This window comes from Capra hircus, chromosome 13 (assembly GCF_001704415.2).
Source record: "Capra hircus breed San Clemente chromosome 13, ASM170441v1, whole genome shotgun sequence".
In the NCBI taxonomy this organism is placed as follows: domain Eukaryota; kingdom Metazoa; phylum Chordata; class Mammalia; order Artiodactyla; family Bovidae; genus Capra; species Capra hircus.
The window spans coordinates 59,153,613-59,179,710 of NC_030820.1; the positions used below are offsets into that span (position 1 = coordinate 59,153,613).

At 37.8% G+C, this 26,098-nt stretch overlaps 1 protein-coding gene across 1 annotated transcript in view; it reads right to left on the reverse strand.

Moving 5' to 3' along the window:
- Nucleotides 12,059–26,098, reverse strand: part of RAD21L1 (RAD21 cohesin complex component like 1) — a 35,595-nt gene continuing 21,555 nt past the window's right edge. The window contains exons 11-13 of the mRNA XM_005688329.2: nucleotides 24,238–24,333; nucleotides 20,087–20,164; nucleotides 12,059–12,292 (exon numbers count right to left, since the gene is read on the reverse strand). Coding sequence (XP_005688386.1) covers nucleotides 12,104–12,292; nucleotides 20,087–20,164; nucleotides 24,238–24,333 — 363 coding nt within the window. The 3' untranslated portion in view covers nucleotides 12,059–12,103. The remainder of the gene's footprint in view (nucleotides 12,293–20,086; nucleotides 20,165–24,237; nucleotides 24,334–26,098) is intronic.

Here is a 26,098-nt window from a genome sequence, read left to right on the forward strand (position 1 = left end):
ACAGGGAGGGTGAGGTGGATGCAGGGGACCAGCCAGTCGGCGGCTCGCCGGCAGCTGCGTAAGCGCCCAGTCTTCACTTTCCTTCTTAAAGAGATAGTTAGCATCTTGCTCCAAGAGATTTCGGGAGCGGCGATGCCAGCATGCGCCGAATAGGGGTGGCCTCTCCCACTTCCACACCGGCCTGTACTTGGAGCCGGTGGTGGCACCTGGCCAGAGCATGTTGGCTCACTGACAGGTCGTGTGACCCTGGACGAGTCCTGTCACCTCTCTGGGGCTCAGTTTTCTCATCTGTGACATGGGATGTTGATACCAAACTCACTTCTTGTCACATGGTTGTCTTAAATAGTCATTTGATCCTAATTCGTTGAAGAATATTTTCACTCAAGTACCCCTGAGTATTTAATGCAAACAGTACTCAGACTACTTAGGAAAATGATAGTAAGAATCTCAAATATCTGAAAACATAAAATGTTTTTCTTTGAGGTATTAAGATGGTGAATCATCAGAAAGATGGAAAGATAAAAACAATCACAACCTAAAATAAGTGTTCATTATACACCTTTCCCCTCTGTGTCTGTCTTCCATCTACTGTCATAGGGAAGAAGAGAAAAAACAAGTGGGAAAAGTCTAGAAAACGGGACTCTGCCTAGCCCTTCCACTTCTAGTCCTGTAACTTTAGATAAAGTTACTCACTCTCTGGGCCTGGATTCTTATCTGCTCTATGTGTGGGAAGCTGGGTGCAGTGGGTAGGTGCTCCCTCCTTCAGAACCAGCCCTAACTATCTGATCAGTAACTCCTTTACTCAAACCATCCCTCAGTTCTTCCAGTTGTTTAGTTGCTAAATCGTGTCCAACTCTTTTGCGATCCCATGGACTATAGACTGCCAGGATCCTCTGTCCATGGGATTTTCCTGGCAAGAATACTGGTGCAGGTTGCCATTTCCTTCTTCAGGGGATCTTCCTGACCCAGACCTGTCTCCTACACTGGCAGGTGGATTCTTTACCAGTGAGCCACCAGGAAAGCAGGGCCTTTCTTGACCACCCTAAATAAAATAGTGACTCCCTCCTCCTTTACTTCCTCTGCCCTAGTTTTGCTGTATTTCACCACCATATTAAATTTTTACTATTTGTAGTCTTTCATTATTACCCCCACCAGAATGTACACTCCATGAAGCTGGGGACTTTGTTTTATCTCTTGCCATATTCCCATTGCTTAGATGATGCCTGACACATATCACATGCTCAATAAATATTGACTAGGTAAATGAAAGAGTAGGCACGCATTGTGCCAAGCCCTAGTTTCTATAGAACATGAAGTCAGATGTTATCCTAGTCTCTAAAATTCCTAAGTCCTTAAGTCTCTGTCTACTCTTGGCAAGGCTTAACTTGGTACGCTTCACCCTAAGCTGACTTTTCCAGAGAAGTATTTGTAAAGTGAATTCTCTGACTTCATATCATGACTCTGCAATACTGGCCTGGTAAGAAATAGTTAATATTTACAATATACTATATATAATAAGAAATAATTATTTTAAGTGAACTGTTACTTTTCAGTTAAATCTTTTTTTGTAGCTCTGATTTGTGGTAAATCCATTATTCTGTAACAATACATATAATTTTGCAAAAATACCTATAAATTTTTTGGCATTGGTTATATTTTCCTCTCATTCATTTAAACTGAATTCTTCTATCAGATGGCCGTATTATATTATGCTTCGTGGAAAAATATGACAGAGCAATTGTAGTAAGAATAGGAAATTATAGTCGAAAAAGCCATGTGAATTAAGGCCTGCTGTCTAAAAAACAAAAACCTAATGCTAAATTAGCAAGTTAACTGATGAAACATTTTATCTGCTCTAAAGCCCACCTAAATAATATAAGTGACTTACTTACACTTAAAGCAAAACCAAAGGAAGCCATGTAATTACTGTTTGTTTATCAGGAGATAATTTCTGAAATCCTCATTTAAAAATATTTTTTGTCTGTCTTCCTTGATACTTAGAAGACTACATTTTCCAGAAATATTCACAAGGAACTTCACCCCCCAAAAGGGAGAGGATCTCTATGCACGTTACTGTTCTCTGGGATGGTGTTAGCTAGCAAAGACTCCTCAGCAACATAAAGCATGTGATTGAGAAGAAGATAGCCAATGTTTAGTTACAATAGAAATTGTAAGCAATGAGGATTTTAAACACAAAATGAATTATTCAAAAGAAACTAGTAGTTTTGCTTTTTGTTTTGTACAAATTGAGAAATACTCAAATTTGTTTACTTTCAAAAGCATTTCTGGTTCCAGTTCTTGGTAAGCACATTCCTCCCACTGAATGCCACAATAAACCTGAAGAAAATGCATGTAGCAGCATTTTCGAGGACTCTGAAAATACTAGCAGGCAAAATGGGGTAGAAGGATAGAATTTGACACACCACTGACTAGTTTACCAATTTTGCTTCCTCCGGTATCCCCTAGCCTGGTCTCAGTTCAGTTCAGTCCAGTTGCTCAGTCGTGTCCGACTCTTTGTGACCTCACGAATCACAGCACGCCAGGCCTTCCTGTCCACCACCAACTCCCAGAGTTCACTCAAACTCATGCCCATCGAGTCGGTGATGCCATCTAGCCATCTCATCCTCTGTCATCCCCTTTTTCTCCCGCCCCCAATCCCTCCCAGCATCAGAGTCTTTTCCAATGAGTCAACTCTTCGCATGAGGTGGCCAAAGTACTGGAGTTTCAGCTTTAGCATCATTCCTTCCAAAGAACACCCAGGACTGATCTCCTTTAGAATGGACTGGTTGGATCTCATTGCAGTCCAAGGGACTGTCAAGAGTCTTCTCCAACACCACAGTTCAAAAGCATCAATTCTTCGGCGCTCAGCCTTCTTCACAGTCCAACTCTCACATCCATACATGACCACTGGAAAAACCATGGCCTTGACTAAACGGACCTTTGTTGGCAAAGTTATCTCTCTGCTTTTGAATATGCTATCTAGGTTGGTCATAACTTTCCTTCCAAGGAGTAACTGTCTTTAATTTCATCTCTGCAATCACCATCTGCAGTGATTTTGGAGCCCCCCAAAATAAAGTCTGACACTGTTTCCACTGTTTCCCCATCTATTTCCCACAAAGTGATGGGACCGGATGCCATGATCTTCGTTTTCTGAATGTTGAGCTTTAAGACAACTTTTTCACTCTCCTCTTTCACTTTCATCAAGAGGCTTTTTAGTTCCTCTTCACTTTCTCCCATAAGGGTGGTGTCATCTGCATATCTGAGGTTATTGGTATTTCTCCCAGTAATCTTGATTCCAGCTTGTGCTTCTTCCAGCCTGGTCTCAAGGTAGCCCCAAATCTGGAATTGGGGAATCAACACAGGGAAAATGCCTAGTTCTGGCTTGAGGGTTAGGAAAAGAGACCCCTAGTGCTCAAGGTGAGTGAGGGGAATAATTTTACTTTTATTTTATAATCTTTTCTTCATAATCTCATGACCCAGTCCTAGAGAATCCTGCAGTGGCGGCTGTGACATCTGGGACCCATAGGTCTCTAAAACCCTGAGGGAGGAAGAACTTCTCCAGTCAGAGTAGCTGTGGGCCTGAGAGTGTGAGCCTCTGCTGGTATTTGTGTTGTGTCTCTTTCTGCTCCTCCCACCGTTTGGGTCCAGATGCAGGTGCAGCTGTGGGAAGAAGGCAGGAAAACAGAGCGGAGTAAATAAAGCTACAGTCTCCAGCCTTCTGGTGAACCCCAAAGAGGATGAACTAAATCATTATAAGGATAATAATTAAAAAAATGATAATTCTGGTTACTACTGAAAACTAAGAATAAATAAAAATCTTGCAAGCAATCAGAGAAAAATGATGTGTTATTTACACAGGAATAATGATTTGAATAACTGTGAATTTCTCAACTGAAACCATGAAGAGCAGGAGAAAAATGGAACAAGAATTTTATATTGCTGAGAGAAAAGAGCAGTCAACCAGGATTCTACACACAGCAAAAATATCCATCAGGAATAAAAGTAAAAAACATTCTAAGATAAAGGTAAGATAAAAAATTTGTCTTCAGCAGACCTGCTCTAAAAGAACTGTGAAAGAAAATTCTTCAAACAGAAGGGAAATTATATTAGAAGGAAAGTTAGAACATCAGGAAGAAAAGGACAATAAGAATGATAAATATTTGGGTAAATTTAATAGACTATTCTCCTCTTGAATTCTTTAAAATATGTTTGACAGTTGAAAGCAAAAATCATAACACTGTCTAGTGGGTTTTCAATGTAGATAGATGTAATATATAAAACAATTATGATTACAATATAAAGTAGGAAGTCTAAAGGAACTTAAATGATACAAAGTTTCTATACTTCACTCAAGGTGGTAAAACATTGATTCTAAGTAGTGTGAAAATTTAAGAATTTAATTTTGAATCCTTAGAGTTACCATTTAAAAATATCTACAACAAAAGATATAGTAAAAAAAAAACAACAGATAAATTATAATGGAATTCTAAAACAAAGTTCAGATATTCCAAAAGAAGGCAAGAAAGGAGGAAACAGAAGTGAGAAATAGAAGAAACAAATAGTAAACAAATAATATGATGGTAGATCTAAATCCAAACATGTCAATAGTTACATTAAATGTAACTAAACAGAGATTATCAGGATGGACTTGAAAAGTGACTTAATTAGATGCTTTCCACAAGAAACTCACTTTAAAGAATGATATAGGTAGGCTAAAAGTAAAATATGGGGAAAGATACACTGTAATACTAAATCAAAGGAGAGCTGGAATGGCTTAATATAAGAAACTGTAGACTTCAAAGAAAATAAAATTACCAGAGACAAAGGACTCATTATACAAAAATAAAAGGGTTACTTCACCAGGAAGATATAATAATTGTAAATAATTGTAGAAGAGCTTCAAAATATATGAAGCAAAACCTGTCAGAACTGCATACGGATGGCTAACAAACACATGAAAAGATGCTCAACATCACTCATTATCAGAGAAATGCAAATCAAAACCACAATGAGGTACCATTTCACACCAGTCAGAATGGCTGCAATCCAAAAGTCTACAAGCAATAAATGCTGGAGAGGGTGTGGAGAAAAGGGAACCCTCTTACAGTGTTGGTGGGAATGCAAACTAGTACAGCCACTATGGAGAACAGTGTGGAGATTCCTTAAAAAATTGCAAATAGAACTGCCTTATGAGCCAGGAATCCCACTGTTGGGCATACACACCAAGGATACCAGAATTGAAAGAGACACAAGTACCCCAGTGTTCATCGCAGCACTGTTTATAGTAGCCAGGACATGGAAACAACCTAGATGTCCATCAGCAGATGAATGGATAAAAAAGCTGTGGTACATGTACACAATGGAGTATTACTCAGCCATTAAAAAGAATACATTTGAATCAGTTCTAATGAGGTGGATGAAACTGGAGCCTATTATACAGAGTGAAGTAAGCCAGAAAGAAAAACACCAATATAATATACTAACACATATATATGGAATTTAGAAAGATGGTAATGATACCCTGTATGTGAGACAGCAAAAGAGACACAGACGTATAGAATGGACTTTTGGACTCTGTGGGAGAGGGAGAGGGTGGGATGATTTGGGAGAATGGCATTGAAACATGTATGCTATCATGGAAGAAACGAATTGCCAGTCTATGTTCGATACAGGATACAGGATGCTTGGGGCTGGTGCACGGGGAAGATCCAGAGAGATGATATGGGGTGGGAGGCGGGAGGGGGGTTCAGGATTGGGAACTCATGTACACCCATGACTGATTCATGTCAATGTATGGAAAAACTAATACAGTATTGTAAAGCAAAATAAAGTAAAAAGAAAAAAAAAAGAAAAAAAGAACTGCATGGAGAAACAGATTCACAATCATAGCTGCAGACACAAACACTCCTTTTTCTGTACTCAGTAGAACTAGTAGACAGAAAATAAGCTAGGATACGGAAGAACTGAAAAGTACTATTACAACTAGGTTCAACTGACATTTATAGAACACTCCACCTATCAACTACAGAACATATTGTTTTCAAGACAGACCCCATACTAGACCATAAAACAAACATAGATAAATTTAAAAGAATCAAAATCATTTAAAGCATGTTCTCAGACCATAATGAATAGAATAATCACATAAAGGTAACAGGAAATTCTCCCTTGAAAATTAAACAACATACTTCTAAATAATCCACAGGTTAAAGGGGAAGTTTCAAGGAAAATTAGAATATATTTTGAACTGAATAAAACTGAAAAAAAAGGAACTTATCAAAATTAGTGCAATGCAACTTAAAGCAGTGCTTGGATGGAAACAAATAGCATTAAATGTTTAAAGAAGGAAGGTCCCAAATCAATTAAGCTTCTACCTTAATAAAACTAAAAAACAAGAGAAAAATAAACTCAAACCAAGCTTCAGGAAGGAAATAATAAATATCACAGTAGAAATCAATGAAATTGAAAAAAGAAAAGCAAAGGAGAAAGTTAACGAAAGCAAAAGCTTTGAAAAGACCAATAAAATTAATATGTCCCTAATATGACTGAAAAGAAAAAAGAAGACAGAAATTAACAGTATCTAGAATGAAAGAGGGGTTATTACTATGGACCCTGCAGATATTAAAAGGATAATCAGGGAACACTCCAAAAAACTGTACACAATTTAGATGAAATGGAACAATTCTTTGGAAACCACAAACCAGGAAAACTCACCCAAAATGAAATAGACAACTGCATAGCCTTACAATTATTTAAAAAATTGAACTCATAGTTTAAAACCTTCTAAAATATAAATCTCCAGATCCAGATGGTTTCATGGGTTAATTCTACCAAACACTTAAAGAGGAAATAGTAAAAATTCTACATAGTCTTTTCACAGAAAAATAAAATAGGAAGAAACAATTTCCAAGTAATTTTTATGAGGTCAGTACCATACTGATCCCAAGATCAGAAAAAGACACTACAAGAAAAGACAAATACAGACAAATATCCCTCATGAACACAGATGCAAACATCCTAAACAAAATGCTAGCAAACCCATATGGAAAGATGCTCAACATCATTAGTTATTAGGAAAATGGAAATCAAAACCATGAGATATTACTTAAAACTCACTAGGAGAGCTGTAATAAAAAAAAGGGGGGCAATAACAAGTACTGGTGAAAATATAGAGAAATTGGAACTCATACATTGTTGGTAGAAATGTAAAAAGGCACAGATATTTCGTAAAACAGTTTGATAATTCCTTTAACACTGCTGCTGCTGCTAAGTTGCTTCAGTTGTGTCTGACTCTGTGAGACCCCATAGACGGCAGCCCACCAGGCTCCTCTGTCCCTGAGATTCTCCAGGCAAGAATACTGGAGTGGGTTGCCATTTCCTTCTCCAATGCATGCATGCATGCTAAGTCGCTCCAGTCGTGTCTGACTCTGTGCGTCCCTATGGACAGCGGCCCACCAGGCTCCTCTGTCCACGGGATTCTCTAGGCAAGAATATTGGAGTGGGTTGCCAATTCCTTCTCCAAATTCCTTTAATAGTTAAGCATAAAATTATCATTTGACCTGGAAATTCTACTCCTACGTATATATCCAAGAAAGAGAAAACATGTATACAAAAAAAATTATAACTTACAAACTCTTGTTCAGAGCAACATTACTCATAGTAGTAAAAAATGGAAACAACAACAACAAAATGGAAACAAGCCACGTCTACCAACTGATGAATGGATAAACAAAATGCATATCCATATAATGGAATATTAATTTAGCCATTAAAAGGAATGAAGTACAGATATATTCTACAACATAGATAAACATTATGCTAAGTGAAAAAGGCCATATATTATATGACTAACAAAAAGTGGATTCGTTGTTGCCAAGAGTTGAGGGGTAGGAGGGATGAGGAGTCATTGCTTATAATGAGTACAGGATTGCTTTTTGGATGATGAAACTGTTCTAAAATTAGATAATGGTATTGGTTCCATAATACTGTGAATATACAAAAATTCAATACCTACTTATGATAAAAACAAACAAACACCTCTCAGCAAATTAGGAATAAAAAGGAATATCCTCAACCTGAAAAAATTACTGACACATGCCCAAACCCACCACTACCCCACCCTTACCCACACAACATACAAAACAAACTATACCTAACATCATATTTAATGGTGAATGTGCAAGAAGGAATGAGTTCCTTCTTGCACTGGGAATAGATTAGAAAGAAGGAGATGAAACTGTCCCTATTTGCAGTCATGATAGTCTGTAAAAAATCCCAAGGAATCTACAAAAAACAAAGTTCTAAAAGTAGTTTGTGAGTTTAGCAAGGTCACAAGATGGCAAGAATACACAGAAGAACTGTACAAAAAAGATTTTCACGACCCAGATAATCATGATGGTGTGATCACTCACCTAAAGCCAGACATCATAGAATGTGAAGTCAAGTGGGCCTTGGGAAGTATCACTGCAAACAAAACTAGTGGAGGTAATGGAATTCCAGTTGAGCTATTTCAAATCCTAAAAGATGATGCTGTGAAAGTGATGCACTCAATATGTTAGCAAATCTGGAAAACTCAGCAGTGGCCACAGGACTGGAAAAGGTCAGTTTTCATTTCAATCCCCAAGAAAGGCAATGCCAAAGAATGCTCAAACTACTACACAATTGCGCTCATCTCACACGCTAGTAAAGTAATGCTCAAAATTCTTCAAGCCAGCCTTCAGCAATATGTGAACCGTGAACTTCCAGATGTTCAAGCTGGTTTTAGAAAAGGCAGAGGAACCAGAGACCAAATTGCCAACATTCGCTGGATCATTGAAAAAGCAAGAGAGTTCCAGAAAAGCATCTATTTCTGCTTTATTGACTGTGCCAAAGCCTTTGACTGTGTAGATCACAATTAACTGTGGAAAATTCTTCAAGAGATGGGAATACTAGACCACCTGACCTGCCTCTTGAGAAACCTGTATGCAGGTCAGGAAGCAACAGTTAGAACTGGACATGGAACAACAGACCGGTTTCAAACAGGAAAAGGAGTATGTCAAGGCTGTATATTGTCACACTGATCATCATGAGAAACGCTGGGCTAGAAGAAGTACAAGCTGGAATCAAGATTTCTGGGAGAAATATCAATAACCTCAGATATGCAAATGACATCACCCTTATGGCAGAAAGCAAAGAACTAAAGAGCCTCTTGATGAAAGTGAAAGAGGAGACTGAAAAAGTTGCCTTAAAGCTCAACATTCAGAAAACTAAGATCATGGCATCCGGTCCCATCACTTCATGGCAAATAGATGGGGAAACAGTGGAAACAGTGGCTGACTTAATTTTGGGGGGCTCCAAAATCACTGCAGATGGTGATTGCAGCCATGAAATTAAAAGACGCTTACTCCTTGGAAGGAAAATTATGACCAACCTAGACAGCATATTAAAAAGCAGAGACATTACCTTGTCAACAAAGATCCGTCTAGTCAAGGCTATGGTTTTTCCAGTGGTCAGGTATGGATGTGAGAGTTGTACTATAAAGAAAGCTGAGTGCTGAAGAATTGATGCTTTCGAACTGTGGTGTTGGAAAAGACTCTTGAGAGTCCCTTGGACTGCAAGGAGATCCAGCCAGTCCATCCTAAAAGAGATCAGTCCTGGGTATTCATTGGAAGGACTGATGTTTGAAGCTGAAACTCCAATATTTTGGCCACCTAATGCAACAAGCTGACTCATTTGAAAAGACCCTAATATTGGGAAAGATTGAGGGCATGAGGAGAAGGGGACGACAGAGGATGAGATGGTTGGATAGCATTACTGACTCAATGGACATGAGTTTGAGTGAACTCCGGGAGTTGGTGATGGACAGGGAGGCCTGGCGTGCTGTGGTTCATGGGGTCACAAAGAGTCGGACATGACTGAGTGACTGAACTGTAACTGTAACAGGGTATAAAATTAACCTGCAAAAGTCAACTATATTAATGACAAAATTATAAAGATGGAGAACAGGCTAAATGTCTTCAGGGGCTAGGGAGGAAAGTATGGAAGGAAGTGGCAGTAGCTACAAAAAAGTAACACAGGTGATTCCTGTGAAAGAACTGTTCTATTTCTTGACTGTGGTGGTGGTCACATGAAGCCACCTATGTAATACAGTTGCATAGAACTAAATACACACAGGGGGCTCAGATGCTAAAGCGTCTGCCTGCAGTGTGGGAGACCCGGGTTTGATCCCTGGGTTGGGAAGATCCCCTAGAGAAGGAAATGGCAACCCACTCCAGTACTCTTGCCTGGAAAATTCCATGGACTGAGAAGTCTGGTGGGGAGTCCACCAGGAGTCCACGGGGTCGCAAAGAGTCGGACACGACTGAACGAACACATTCATTCTAAACACACACAAACGAGTGCACGTAAAACTGGTGAGATATGAATAAGGTGAGTAGACTGTATCAATGTCAGTTTCCCTGATACTGTACTATAAATATGTAAGATGTTATCATTGGGGAAACTAGATGAAGGGTATACAGGATCCGTATTGTTTTTCACAAGTTCATGTGAACCTATAGTTATCTCAAAATAAAAAAGTAAACAAAAAGTCAACTGGAACTCACATACATTGCTAATAGGAATGCAAAAAGGTACATCTGGAAAATAATTTGTTAGTTTCTTATAAAGTTAAACATGCACTGGCCATACGACCCAGGCCTAGATATTTACCTTAGAAAATTAGAAACTTATATTCACACAAAAACTGTACACAGGTATATGCAGCAGCTCTATTTTTAATTGTTAAACAATATAAGTGTCCTTCAGTGGGTAAATGGATACATAAACTGTGGTATATCCTGACAACAGACTACTACTTAACAATACGTAGGATTGAACCCCTGATACATGCTATAATTTGTACTAATCTCAAAGACAGAATGCAAGAAGTCAGTCTGAAAAAAGGTTACTTATTATATAATTCCATTTGTATGACATTCTTAAAAAGTAAAACTATAGTCATGTAGAAGAGTAGTTACCAGGAGTTAGAATGGGGGAAGGGTGTGACTACGAAGGGTTAGTACAAGGGATTTTTTTGGTACCCTGGTTCTGATGGTACTCACAGGAATCTATACCTGTAAAATTCATTAACTGTGCACTAAAATAAAAAAGTCGATCTTTCGTGTGTTAATTAAAAATTAAAGGAAATTTTTTAAAAGGCAATTTTGACATCTAAAACTTACAGTTAATACATTCACAGGGGCCATTTAGAATTTAGTCTGTAGCATAATTCCAGATACAATAGTATGGAGCTCACAGAGCATTACATGAAAATCTCTTAACTCAAACTTCAACTAAGAAAGAAAAGCTTTGGTTTTAATGTCAAAAATGCTCAGTATACACCATATAAAGAACATTTATTTTAGTTATCTTTACTTGAATTATAGCTGAAAACAACATGTTGAATAAGCACCCGTTAATTTTTTCTAATGTTAGTTTTGCTGATACATAAATGATAGCCATAATAATCGTTAATAGTAAATAAACAGGTTGCATGGACTATAATTAGACTAAAGCCATATTATATTAGACTCAAATAATTTGAGACTAAGAAAAATTTTATAACTCTTCGATTAAGATATTAGATTAAAAGCCAAGGCATTATATCAAACCAAGAGCGATATGCATTATAATCAAATACATTATTGTTGTGGAGAAATAAGAAAGTGTTAATTATTAATTACTACTATTTATTAATAATTAATAATTATTAAGTTATAAAATTTAAGTAAATAATCCACTTTATAAAAATCCTTGAATACACAAAGTATTTTTAAAATGTATCCTAAATGCAACATTCAAATCAAGGAAATGGTAAATGATATGCATTCAAGTCAACCAAGTTAAAAATATTACTTAGCTACAATTATTTCTGGAAGCATATAGGTTTCTAATTATGCCTATGATTATTCTGAACTTACAAAGAGGAAATATGGGCTCAACCTATCTATCTATGGAATGTGAGCTCAACCTATCTATGAAATGGATCAGACCTTCAGCTGCTTCCAGACGGCTTCTGCATTAAACTGAACAATCTATACAGAAGTTCCAATGATGACATAAATCTGCATGTTCTGGATTTCCTTCACATTTTATGGAACATTGGTCCCACTGTAGCTATAATATCTGCATAGGGAGCACTCTGGCTCAGCTCAATAGCCTGATGTTTTTTTAGGATAAGAAAGCTATAAAATTTGGCAGCAGTTTGTTTTCGGTCACTATTTCTGCAGAGCTTCATCAGACTAAAGTATTGCATTCCCATCTTGTTGGATTCCTGGGAAAACAATTATAAAAGAGGAAAGAGAAATAAGATCATTAGAAACAAAGCAGGCTGTGGATGTATAATGAACAATAAATATTGGCATTTTTGATAAGTGACTGAAATTCTTAAATGGAGAAATGCAAATGATTCATTAGGAAACATAAAAAAAAAAGGTCATTGAGCACAGCTTGGTTCATTGAGAAAATACACGCAAAAGAACTCTAAAGTGTTATACAAATTTCAGTGCGTTATACAAATGTTAGGTCTATTGATGTTAACATAAATGGCTCCTGGGAAAAGTGCAATTAATTGAGACTTGCAGGCAGAAAAAAGTCCACAGGACCTTGGGAATCTTCAAAAACAATGATTACCAGCCTGTCAGGCTTGTTTTATAGGTACCGCAGGGTGGAGTTAACTAAACAACTCTAGTGGTAAATGTAATGGCAGGGGAATATGACTAAATAAATATCTTCCAGTTTCTTTGCACAGATTAAAAAGACATTGGTTCACTATAGGACACCTGTGAATCTACTTGAAAAACTGACATACAATAAAGTATTTAATTAGACTGCACTTGGAATCAGATTTCTAGAGAATGAGTATTGTGTTTTAGTTAGAAATACTATGGTGAATACTGGCCAGTATCCCGGAGAATATTGTACTAATTTGGTAGCTGTGAAGCAATTTTTTAAAAAGACCATATACAAGGGTCTTTTTTTTTTTTTTCGCCAGTCCATAACATTTGACTGATGGCTCAGATGGTAAAGAATCTGCCTGTAATGCATGAGACAAAGATTCAGTCCCTGGCTCTGGAAGATCCCCTGGAGAAAGGAATGACTACCTACTCCAGTATTCTTGCCTGGAGAATTTAATGGAGAGATGAGCCTGGTGGGCTACAGTCTATGGGGTCACAAAAAGTCGGACGCAACTGAGCAACCAACACTAACTTTTAACAAATTGACAAGTTAAATATTTTATCACACTTTAATCTCAACCAAAGGAGTAGCATAGCACAGTGTCAGCAACCTTTGAGATGGCATGCCAAGCCTTCATTTATTCCCTGTCTTGAGGAGACAAGATGTGGTTTGGGTGGTTTTCCCCAGGGAGAGAGCAGGGACAGCCTCATAAATTTCAAGAACCCTTTTGAAAAACACCCTGCGAGGATTATTCTGTTTCCTCCAGGAGCTCCTCTAAAACGAAGGTAAAGAAATAAAGGAAGAAGAGAAATACAAAGTGGAAGAATTATCAGACTTAGAGAAAGCTGAAACCTACATGCCAGCAGAGAGGAGAATCAGCAAAAGGCAAGACAATTTGAGATACAGAACCTAGACCCTGCTTATGGAAAGCATTTTAGGAACTTATTAGGAGAACAAGAATTTCTGAGGAATGTAGTAACCTCTAGACTGAGATTAGTGAACTGCACCATCCAATGGATTTTTAGCCTCTAGCCAGCCCTGCTCACTTTTGACTGGCCAGACCCTATGACTCAAATTGGCATGTGCCAATTCCTTAATCAATCTTGTTCCTTCTATTTCTCATGACTAATAGGGATTTTACACAATTCAGTGGTTTTTGTATACCAATCAAAAAACTCACTTTAAACAACTCTAGTTTGTTTAAAGTCTGAAGTCAGGGGAGATTCTGCCAGCAACCAAGGACCTCTCAGTTCAGTCCCAAATGGGTTTTTCCTCCAACTGCAACCCAAAGCTTCATATCTGTCTTCCTGTCCCTACAGAGTTTATTTGTGCCACTAAATGGGTAAATGTATATAGACAGAATTTTACTTTCCTTCTAGGTTCTCTAATTATTTAATGTATTTTACAGTGTCTACTATATCACATTGTTAAAGCCATTCATCAATTTATCTTTGCATTTCAAAAATCTGGACATAAGGCCAGCATATACTTATGCTCAGTATTTAATGGTAAAATTTGAGTGTAAGTACAATAAAACATGAAAAATGTGGATAAAAGGAGCATTTCCAGCAGTGAAAACCTCCCTATGAGAACATGCCTCTTGCAAAGGATCTCCTTGATCCTTCTCCAAAAGAGGAGAAGAGGAAACACGAGAAGAAGGACGTGGTCCAGAGCCCAATTCCTACTCTATGGATGTGAAATGCCCAGGATACTATAAAATCACCACCAGCTCTAGCCATGCACAAACACTAGTAGTTTTGTGTGTCGGCTGCTCCTTGTTGTTGCCACCCTACAGGAATAAAAGCAAGGCTTACTGAAGGATGCTGCTTCAGACAGAAGTAGCACCAAAGAATCCAAAATCAAGATGAGTGGGAAACCATCCCAAGAAACACATTTGAACCAAACAGCAACAAAACCCCTAAATGAAAGAAAACCTAGGAAAAGATCAGTGATTATAGGCAGCAGTATGTCATAAGCTGGAAATGAAGTGTGAAGTTAAAAACATGAGAATTCCTTAAAAGGTTACTTGGAAACAATTAGATCCTCAGGTTTGCTCCACCACCTCACAGAACCAGGAGACCTTTAGTCCTGAACCCTAGCAGGAGGCAGAAAGTTGTCTTTCAGGAGATACCAACTATGAGGTATAGGAGGCACTGTGGAAGAGAAGTGTTACAAACTGGGGGGGTCAAGGGAAATTCTAATGTCTAAACAGTGAGACTGCCAGCTTCTCCCTCACTCCCTTTTGGTTCCTCAACCATGGACGTCATGCTTATATCTTCTAGACAGTAGATCTGACCATGCAAAAATAGACCATTCCAAGGAAAAAAATTCTATAGATAATGACATCTGTGTGCCTATGTATTGGCGGGGGTGGGGACACTCAAAATTATCTTGCTATGAAGATAACAAGTCTATAAGCCCCACCCATGCATATCTAACCTCCAATCAGCTTTTTGATGTCTCATTCTTAAATAAAAACCAAAGATCTATTAAACACTTGGATAAAATTTCTAATATCCAAGAGAATCACTAAGGAAACAGACAATGAGGGCAGTAGGAGAAAGCTATAATCTCTGAAAATTAAGAGAAGATACCATCCACAAAAAATGATTAGGATGCTATTGAGAGAAAACAGATCAGTGGTTGCTGGGGGCTGGGGGAGGGGGACCAGTAGGGGAGATGAGACAAGGGATTATCAAGACACACAAGGAAACTTCTGGAGATTATAGATATGTTCACTATCTTGACTGTGGTGAGTTTCCATAAATATATCAAAATTTATCTAACTATATATTTTTAAATAGGTATGGTTTATTGTTATGTTAATCATACTTCAATAAAACTTAAATATAAATAAATAGATTGTGAAACTCAGTAGTATCCAACTCTTTGTGACCTCAGGGACTATACAGTCCATGGAATTCTCGAAGCTAGAATACTAGAGTGGGTAGCTGTTCAGATGCTATAAAATAAAATAATTTAATAATAAAATTATTAATAAAAAATAATTAATAATGAGAAAAAACTCCTGGAAAACAAAAAAAAATCAATAAAAATGAGGATAAAGCTGAAGAAATCTTCTAGAGCAATAAAGAGCTATGGACAGACATTCATGACATTGTACAGGGGTCAGGGATCAAGACCATCCCCAAGAAAAAGAAATGCAAAAAGGCAAAATGGTTTTCTGAGGAGGCCTTACAAATAGCTGTGAAAGAAGAGAAGTGAAAGGCAAAGGAGAAAAGGAAGTATACACCCATTTGAATGCAGAGTTTCAAAGAACAGCAAGGAGAGGTAAGAAAGCTTCCTCAGTAATCAATAGAGGAAATAGAGGAAAACAATAGAATGGGAAAGACTAGAGATCTCTTCAAGAAAATTAGAGACACCAAGGGAACATTTCATGCAAAGATGGGCTCAACAATGGACAGAAATGGTATGGATCTAACAGAAGCAGAAGATATTAAGAAGAGGTGGCAAGAATACACAGAAGAACTGTACAAAAAAGATCTTCACGACCCAGATAATCACGATGGTATGATCACTCACCTAGAGCCAGACATCCTGGAATGCAAAGTCAAGAGGGCCTTAGGAAGCATCACTATGAGCAAAGCTAGTGGAGGTGATGGAATTCCAGTGGAGCTATTTCAAATCCTAAAAGATGATGCTGTGAAAGTGCTGCATTCAATACGCCAGCAAAGTTGGAAAACTCAGCAGTGGCCAAAGGACTGGAAAAAGTCAGTTTTCATTCCAATCCCAAAGAAAGGCAATGCCAAAGAATGCTTAAACTACTGCACAATTGCACTCATCTCACACGCTAGCAAAGTAATGCTCAAAATTCTCCAAGTGAGGCTTCAACAGTATGTGAACCATGAACTTCCAGATGTTCAAGCTGGATTTAGAAAAGGCAGAGGAACCAGAGATCAAATTGCCAGCATCCGTTGGATCATCAAAAAAGCAAGAGAGTTCCAGAAAAACCTCTACTTCTGCTTTATTGGCTATGCCAAAGCCCTTGACTGTGTGGATCACAACAAACTGAAAAATTCTTCAAGAGATGGGAATACCAGTCCACCTGCCCTGCCTCCTGAGAAATCTGTATGCAGGTCAGGAAGCAACAGTTAGAACTGAACATGGAACAACAGACTGGTTCCAAATCAGGAAAGGAGTATGTCAAGGCTGTATATTGTCACTCTGCTTATTTAATTTATATGCAGAGTACATCATGAGAAAGCACCATGGGTGAAGCACCAGCTGGAATCAAGATTTCTGGGAGGAATATCAATAACCTCAGATATGCAGGTGACTACCCTTATGGCAGAAAGCAAAGAACTCAAGAGCCTCTTGATGAAAGTGAAAGCGGAGAGACAAAAAGTTGGCTTAAAGCTCAACATTCAGAAAACTAAGATCATGGCACCTGGTCCCATCACTTCATGGCAAATAGACAGGGAAACAATGAAAGACTTTATTTTCTTGGGCTCCAAAATCACTGCCATGGTGACTGCAGCCATGAAATTAAAAGACGCTTGCTCCTTGGAAGAAAAGTTATGACCAACCTAGACATCGTATTAAAAAGCAGAGACATTACTTTGCCAATAAAGGTCCGTCTAGTCAAAACTATGTATGGTTTTTCCAGTAGTCATGTATGGATGTGAGAGTTATACTATAAACAAAGCTGAGCACTGAGGAACTGATACTTTTGAACTGTGTTGTTGGAGAAGACTCTTGAGAGTCCCTTGGACTGCAAGGAGATTCAACCAGTCAATCCTAAAGGAAATCAGTCCTGAATATTCATTGGAAAGAGTGATGTTGAAGCTGAAACTCCAATACTTTGGCCACCTGATACGAAGAACTGACTCATTGGAAAAGACCCTGATGTTGGGAAAGATTGAGGGCAGGAGAAGGAGACAACAGAGGATGAGAAGGTTGAATAGCATCACCAAGTCAACGGACATGAGTTTGAGTAAACTCTGGGAGTTTGTGATGGACAGGGAAGCCTGGCGTGCTGCAGTCCTTGGGGTCGCAAACAGTCGGACACAACTGAGCGACTAAACTGACTGAAAAGAATAAAAAGACAAAACCAAGATAGGGGGAAAAAGATTTTTTAAAAAGTAAAAGTGCAATTCAGAATATCCAACATCTGACCCATAGGCAGTCCAACAAGGCGAAAATTCAAGAAATAAAAAAATAATAATCCAATTCAAGGACATGAACTCTCAGAGTAAAGAATCTACTATATGCTTAGAACAATAAATGAAAACGACCTATACCAGAGCACATCATAATGAAATTTCAAGGTTCTAGGGATAAAGGAAAGATCTAAAAGCTTCCAGAGAGAAAATAAAGATCACCTACAAAGGACCACCAACCAAGCAGCATCTGACTTTTCCTTAACAACACAGATGCCTAGAAAAGTTACAAAGCCTTCAATATCTGAGAGGTATTATTTTTAAACTACGTTCAGATACATCCAATAAAGTTTATGGTAAAATAGAGACATTTTCAGACTTGTATGTAGGGTCTCTATCACCTATGCACTCTTTATTTCAAGAAATTATGACAGCATGTTGACCATCAAAAAAAAAATCAAGATAAAGATCAAAGCACCAAGAAACAGAGGAACATAAGAAAGAGACATAGGAATTCCCATGTTATGGTAAAAGAATGTCCCAAGACAAAAACTGTGGAGTAACTAGTCCAAATTGGAACAAGAGTAGGATGAACTCTGGGAAGGATATCTTCAAAAGAAAAAAAGGAGCTGATGAACCAACTGATGTAGCTGATCATACTAAAAGCTGTTTTATTTTATTATCAGAGAGTTTAGAAAAAGAATTAAGGATGTGTATATAAACACTAAGCAAATGGGGAAAATGAGGTCATGATTAACTAAAAGAAAAACCTATAAAGTTGACAAGGAATGTGATTATGCTATGAAGGTTCAATTTAAAGTAATTTTTACATAGTGGTGGCAATTGATGGTTGTCCCTTAATATCTATTCTCTTCTTCTTCCATAGCAATAGAATTATTAGCTGGGTCCATGGTTACCAGATAAAAGGCTTCCCTGGTGGTGCAGAGGTTAAAGTGTCTGCCTGAAATGTGGGAGACCTGGGTTCGATCCCTGGGTTGGGAAGATCCCCTGGAGAAGGAAATGGCAAACCACTCCAGTATTCTTGCCTGGAGAATCTCATGGACAGAGGAGCTTAGTGGGCTACAGTCCACGGGTCTCAAAGAGTCGGACACGACTGAGTGACTTCACTCACTCACTCATGGTTACCAGATAAAGACTACATTTCCCAGCTAGATGTAGTGAAATTATTAAGTGCTGGTCAGTTAAATGTGAAATGTGATGCATATAATTTCTGGGATATATCCTTAAAGGAAACTTTGCTGCTGACTAGAATGCAGACATGGTGGATAGTTAGCCATTTGGGATCCTGAGAACAAAGAAAATGAGATAAAGGGCACCTGGTGCTGACAACTTTGTGAACATCGTTGCTTTGGTTCTGCGACAATCAAACCTGCATCATGATGATTGCAATTATAACACTATAATGGCTGAATACTGTGCTGAAGATAGACTGGGGTTGGGGAGATATAACTAAGTTAAATTTTCATTTTCTGTTGAAAGAAGTCAACAGATAAAATGTAAAGCTGAAATATTAGGAAAGAGGAGTAAGAACTTGTAATTAGAAGTATAGATATAAATCTAAAAGAAATAGTTCAGTTTCCTCTGGAAAGCAGAACTTAGGGATAAGGAAGGGATAGGACAAAGACTTCTGTGCTTCCCTTTCAGCCTTACAGCATAGTACTACTGAACTTTCAAAATTATATGCATGGATGGGGCTTCCCTAATGGTTCAGTGGTAAAAAATTCGCCTGCAGTGGTTTGATTCCTGGACCAAGAAGATTCCCTGGAGGTGGAAATGGCAACCTACTCCAATATTCTTACCTGGAAAAAAATCCTGTGGACAGAGGAGCCTGGCAGGCTACAGTCCATGGGGTTGCAAAGAGTCAGACATGACTGGGTGACTAAGCATGAATTATTTTGATAAAAATATGTTAAAATTTGAAATTATCTGTTTTGTTCTTAAATTGTTATAAATTTAATTACATATTGAGAATTAGTTGACAGCCTGCTAAATACAAGAATGAGACATAGCATAGATGTCTAAGGACATGCATATGGGTAAGAATTGATTACAGCATATGGGCACCAAAAACAAACTCATACTTAGCCCTGGGTATACAGCTTACAATAAATTTCACTATAGAGTAATTTGGCTTCAACAAGATCGCAGTGAAAATGGTTTCATTTTTATTAATATCTAGAGGATTGAACTCAACTTTTTATTTATTTTTAAAACTAAAAACAGTGTTGATAAACCCTACCAAGTCTTACCTGCAAACTATGTAACATCTGAAGTATTCTTGAATTCCATCTTTCTGCCTCAATATTTTGTTCATTCCCCCATAACTCCTGTTTGAATAATTGATAAAATATTTCCTTTAATCAAAATTTATGGACTGTTTACTATCTGCCAGCCATAGTGTAGAAAGAAACACAAGACACACAACCGTAACATGGGGTCCTGCCAAATAAGGAGGTTATCATCTGCAGTTGAGAGAATAAGACCAACAAACGGATACAGCTCAGTTTTTATAGGCTGATATCTATGCTCCCAGGCTATGTTCTGACAAGGGGCTCTAGAGTAGGAGATTCTGCATCTGTATTGGTGATGCATCCCAGGCATTGTGCCCTTACTTTTAAAGGTAAAGATGGCCACTTTTGGCTAGGACTGTCCCAGCTCTGGTCAATCTGAACTCAGATAACAGGAGTAAACATAAAGCTAGAGAAGAAATGCATTATAAAGATCTTTATTTGAATTTATCTGGTGATATAAAGGTTCTAACAATATCTGATGTTTAGTGAGTTGTATCCAATTGGGTTAGGAAGCTTTCAAATTTCAAGGGTGCCTTGTCCAAAAAAAGATCAACACACTGCCTTTCATGTTATGTGAATAGATCCAACTTTTCAATCTTCTTTTCAGTTTTAAGTCACTTGCAGAAACACCATAATATTTAAAACTTGTAAACTTGAAATCCCTTCACAGGAACTCACTCTAAGTCTCCTTACCAACTAACAACTTATAAACTGAGAACAGAACTGAGCATAGGAATGGTGCTGATAAGTCTAATAAAAAAAGTCTAATAAAAAAAGGTGCTGATAAGTCTACAAAGGGTTTGGGGTGGGGGTGGGCGAGCGGCACAGATCTGACCTATTAATACTTCATAATTTTTCCTATGTTATCTTTGTTATCATGCAACCTAACAGCTTCTGTGTTACCCTTATCACACCTCCACTGTTTGTCAAGCTTTCACGTATACCTCTGGAGCCCAGACACTTCCTAACAGTGCTTTCAATTTCATCGACTCCAAGATGACTTCAGAAAGCTTCAGAATATTCTATATGATATTTTAAATCATCTAAGGCTAAAGGGACTGCCAAGTCCCCATTCCTGCCAGCTGCACTGGCTTCCTGGCTCTGCCTATACAGCATCCTTTCGTACATTCCAAAGACACTGATCTGAAAATATGGTCAATATTATTCTGAAGAGTTTTCTAAATTCTTCTAGGTAAAATTTATGTTTATTCCTTACTAGTTGATTCTGGGATAAATTAGCTCACCCAATTACCAATGTTTTATTTTATTGTTAAATACACAAAAGCTATTTTTCAAATGTGAAAAGTAATGGCCCAACTCCTTGTTACAGATCCATGAGAAGGCAGCTTCACCTATATTGTACAACTCAACTAACCAGGAAAAGCCTCAGAAAAACAGTCTGTGCACTTTGCTGAAGCCTGTCTACTTGATCTGTCTGGATACCCTACAGCTGAGTCCACTGTGTGGAAAGCCTAGTTGATTATTAAAACAGTTGAACCTGTGCTGTGTTATGGTTTTCTTGACCATATGTGAAAATAACCTGTGTCTAGAAGCAAAGAAGAACTGTACAAAAACAAACAAACAAACAAATTTAAAAAAAAGAAGAACTGTACAAAAAAAGATCTTTCAGACCCAGATAATCACGATGCTGTGATCACTCACCTAGAACCAGACATCCTGGAATGTGAAGTCAAGTGGGCCTTAGAAAGCATCACTATGAACAAAGCTAGTGGAGGTGATGGAATTTCAGTTGAGCTATTTCAGATCTTGAAAGATGATGCTGTGAAAGTGCTGCAGTCAATATGCCAGCAAATTTGGAAAACTCAGCAGTGGCCACAGGACTGGAAAAGGTCAGTTTTCATTCCAATCCCAAAGAAAGGCAATGCCAAGGAATGTTCAAACTATTGCACAATTGCGCTCATCTCACATGCTAGTAAAGTAATGCTCAAAATTTTCCAAGCCAGTCTTCAGCAATACGTGAACCATGAACTTCCAGATGTTCAAGCTGGTTTCAAAAAAGGCAGAGGAACAAGAGATCAAACTGCCAACATTTGCTGGATCATCAAAAAAGCAAGAGAGTTCCAGAAAAACATCTATTTCTGCTTTATTGACTATGCCAAAGCCTTGACTGTGTGGATCACAATAAACTGGAAAATTCTGAAAGAGATGGGAATATCAGACCATCTGACCTGTCTCTTGAGAAACCTGTATGCAGGTCAGGAAGCAACAGTTAGAACTGGACATGGAACAACAGACCGGTTCCAAATAGGAAAAGGAGTACGTCAAGGCTGTATATTATCACCCTGCTTATTTAACTTATATGCAGAGTACATCATGAGAAACTCTGGGCTGGAAGAAGCACAAGCTGGAATCAAGATTTCTGGGAGAAATATCAATAACCTCAGATATGCAGATGACAACACCCTTATGGCAGAAAGTGAAGAGGAACTAAAAAGCCTCTTGATGAAAGTGAAGGAGGAGAGTGAAAAAGTTGGCTTAAAGCTCAACATTCAGAAAACTAAGATCATGGCATCTGGTCCCATCACTTCATGGCAAATAGATGGGGAAACAGTGGAAACAGTGTCAGACTTTATTCTTTGGGGCTCCAAAATCACTGCAAATGGTGACTGCAGCCATGAAATTAAAAGACACTTACTCCTTGGAAGGAAAGTGATGACCACCCTAGACAGCATATTTAAAAGCAGAGACATTACTTTGCCAACAAAGGTCTGTCTAGCCAAGGCCATGGTTTTTCCAGTAGTCATGTATTGATGTGAGAGTTGGACAGTGAAGAAAGCTGAGTGCTGAAGAATTGATGCTTTTGAACTGTGTTGTTGGAGAAGACTCTTGAGAGTCCCTTGGACTGCAAGAAGATCCAACCAGTCCATCCTAAAGGAGATCAGTCCTGGGTGTTCACTGGAAGGACTGATGTTGAAGTTGAAACTCCAGTACTTTGGCCGCCTCATGCGAAGAGTTGACTCATTAGAAAAGACCCTAGTGCTGGGAAGGATTAGGGGCAGGAGGAGAAGGGGATGACAAAGAATGAGATGGCTGGATGGCATCACTGACTGGATGTACATGGGTTTGGGTAGACTCCAGGTGTTGGTGATGGACAGGGAGGCCTGGCATGCTGTGATTCACGGGGTTGCAAAGAGTCGGACATGACTGAGTGACTGACCTGAACTGAACTGAGAAGCAAAGAGAAAGGTGAAAGTGACTCAGCTGTCTTCTGGCTCAGCTGTTTGGATGCTTCAGGTAAAATTTTCAGGTATTTATTCTGTCCTAGATTATCCAGAGAATTCAGTCATATGAAAAAAACCAATTTAATAGTCTTGGAACTCATTATACAGATAATTTATCTAAAAACAAACTAATATTAGGCATTGCTAGGTGCTTCGATATTATTTACTAAGAAACTTTTTGTCAAAATTTATTACAATCTTAAAAATGCCTTCAGCACTGTGGGACAGGGATTATAGAAAGGTGACAGCAATCTCTGTGGAGTCAGGTGAGTCAGATATTAGCTCAGGCTTTGCTATTGACTTGTGGTCCTCTGTGCAGACCATTCCCCTTGAACCTTGTATTCCTTTAACCAAAGTTTATGCTTTAACCTTCAATTTCATTCTTATTTTGTTTCCACAAATGATGAACAGTTAAGAAATACAGTCAGGAATGGGAAATGGTCAGTAAAGACCATTCCTTTTTTCTGATGTCTAGAAGTCAGAACATTTTTTCATTTGAAAAATAAAATTTCAAATGTCTGAAGGCATACCCCATGATATACCTCTGTTTCTTTAGAGAGGTTTTAATAACTTAAAAAAATGACTGTCAACATTTTAACCAGGACTACATTCGATAAGCATAAAAATCTCATATCTTTAAAAACATTACTTGAAATTTCAAAATAAATCAAAGAAAGAATAAAAGATCAAAGCAATTCTACATATGCTCTGTCAAGCTAATCATACACATCTTTGTTAAGATCACAAATTTAAACTGTAATTTTAGAAAGTAACATGACAGCTAAAAATAATTTTAAGGTAAATAAGGTGTTAACTATTTAGGAACAAAGTTTTAAAGAACATTCTCAAGACTATACATCTATTTACCAATTCTATTGGACAATTTTCAATTTCCTGTACCAAGATGGCATTCGTTAAAGATGATTCCTCAGCAGCTGAAGATACCATTTCAACAATATCCTGCTAAAGCAAATTAGAGAAATATAGGTAAGTCATCACAGTAGTAGCAGTCATCACAGAAACAATCTCATTTTGTTAAATGATTTAATCACATGGATGCGCATTTCTAAAACTAATTTAAAATACTATCTGCATTCTCAAAATATCATTTCTGAAATATCCCAGACTTAAATATTCCTGTTTTCTTTTTGCCTCCCACACATGAAGAACTTGCATGTTCTGCCCTCATTGCTTTTTTCCTCCTATATCTTATTCCTATATTCTGTATTATATTTTACATTCTTATTTTTCCAATATCTTTTCCCCTCCTATTTCTGTCACTACCACAGACCTCATATCAAAAATCTCTGCTGCTGTGCATCTGAGACCATTTCTTTTGAAGCAGTCTGTCTTTGCCCTAGTCCCCTACCTTTATTTTCATGCCAGAACCAGGTGGCAGAGGAAGAACTGTAAGCAGAGGTAATGAGAATGGGACAAGTGATATTAATATCCCTTCCTAGGGCTATGACAGGATTCTTGTCACTGCTGCTGGAGCTGCCAACGGCAAGAGAAAAGAGAAACTGTGTCCACTGGAAGGGAAGTGGAAGAAGAAGAGAAATTCTCCATTCCCATTTCTCTTTTCTCATCACTATAGAAGCTGCTGGCCCCCTTTTCATCTTCAACCTGTCTCCAAGCTTCATTCCCCAACCGGGATCTATGATTGTGACTAAGCTAGAAGCTTCTTACAATAGAGCTTACTTGACGTTTCACTTTAGCTTTAAAAAATTTGCATGAGTATAATGGGTTGCATCTGATTCTTTAATATACATGCTTGAGGAGCCCTATCATGTTTTCCATTTTGATTTCTGTGAATATTCCACATTTTAGACAGCTTCAATTATGCAGTTAATTTACACAAAAATTGTTTGAATTTTTGAAAGATTTGAAAATGAATAATCAGAATCAACAGTTTTCTGTGTTCAAATTAACTGTGATCCCATTCCTGACTCTATTTCTTATCTGTTCACCATTTCTGAAAGTAGAATAAGAATGGAATTGAAGGTTAAAGCATAAATTCAGGTAAAGGAAGAAAGAATATTCAAACTGAATTTTCAAATTATTTATTAATTTTCAAATTATTTTGAAATCTCAATGGACATGAGTTTGAGCAATCTCTGGGAGTTGGTGATGGACAGGGAAGCCTGGAATGCTGCAGTCCGGGGGGCCGCAGAGTCGGACATGACTTAGCAACTGAACTGAACTGAACTGAAAGGAGCAAAAGGTTCAAAAGAACTAGTGCAACAATCTCTTTCCTTCACTCCAAGCACCAAAATTGGGAAAAACCAATTTTGTTAATCTGTTAAAAAATTAATAAACTAAACAAGCTTGCCTAATCATAATTTTCAGTACATGCATTCTAAGAAATGTCCAAGCCCAAATAAGGAAAATAGTAGTACTCACAACCCCGGATCTCAATACCTAGTATATGATCAAATATTTAGTAAAACATATTCTGTTTTAATACACTGCGAAATTGTCTTTCTTTCTAAGGGCATTCAGTTTCAACATGGATTGACTCTGAATCCCCTGAGTGGTTATCAAAATACAGTGATGATGGAACAAACCAGAAAAGTACTGGTTTACTTTTATCTAGTGTGATATAATATTTACATTTGTACAGTCAGTAAAGTGACATTTTGTAAAAAGGAAAAAAAATTCCTTACTGTCAAATTCAGACTTATATTGAAGAAAGTAGGGAAAACCACTAGACCATTCAGGTATGACATAA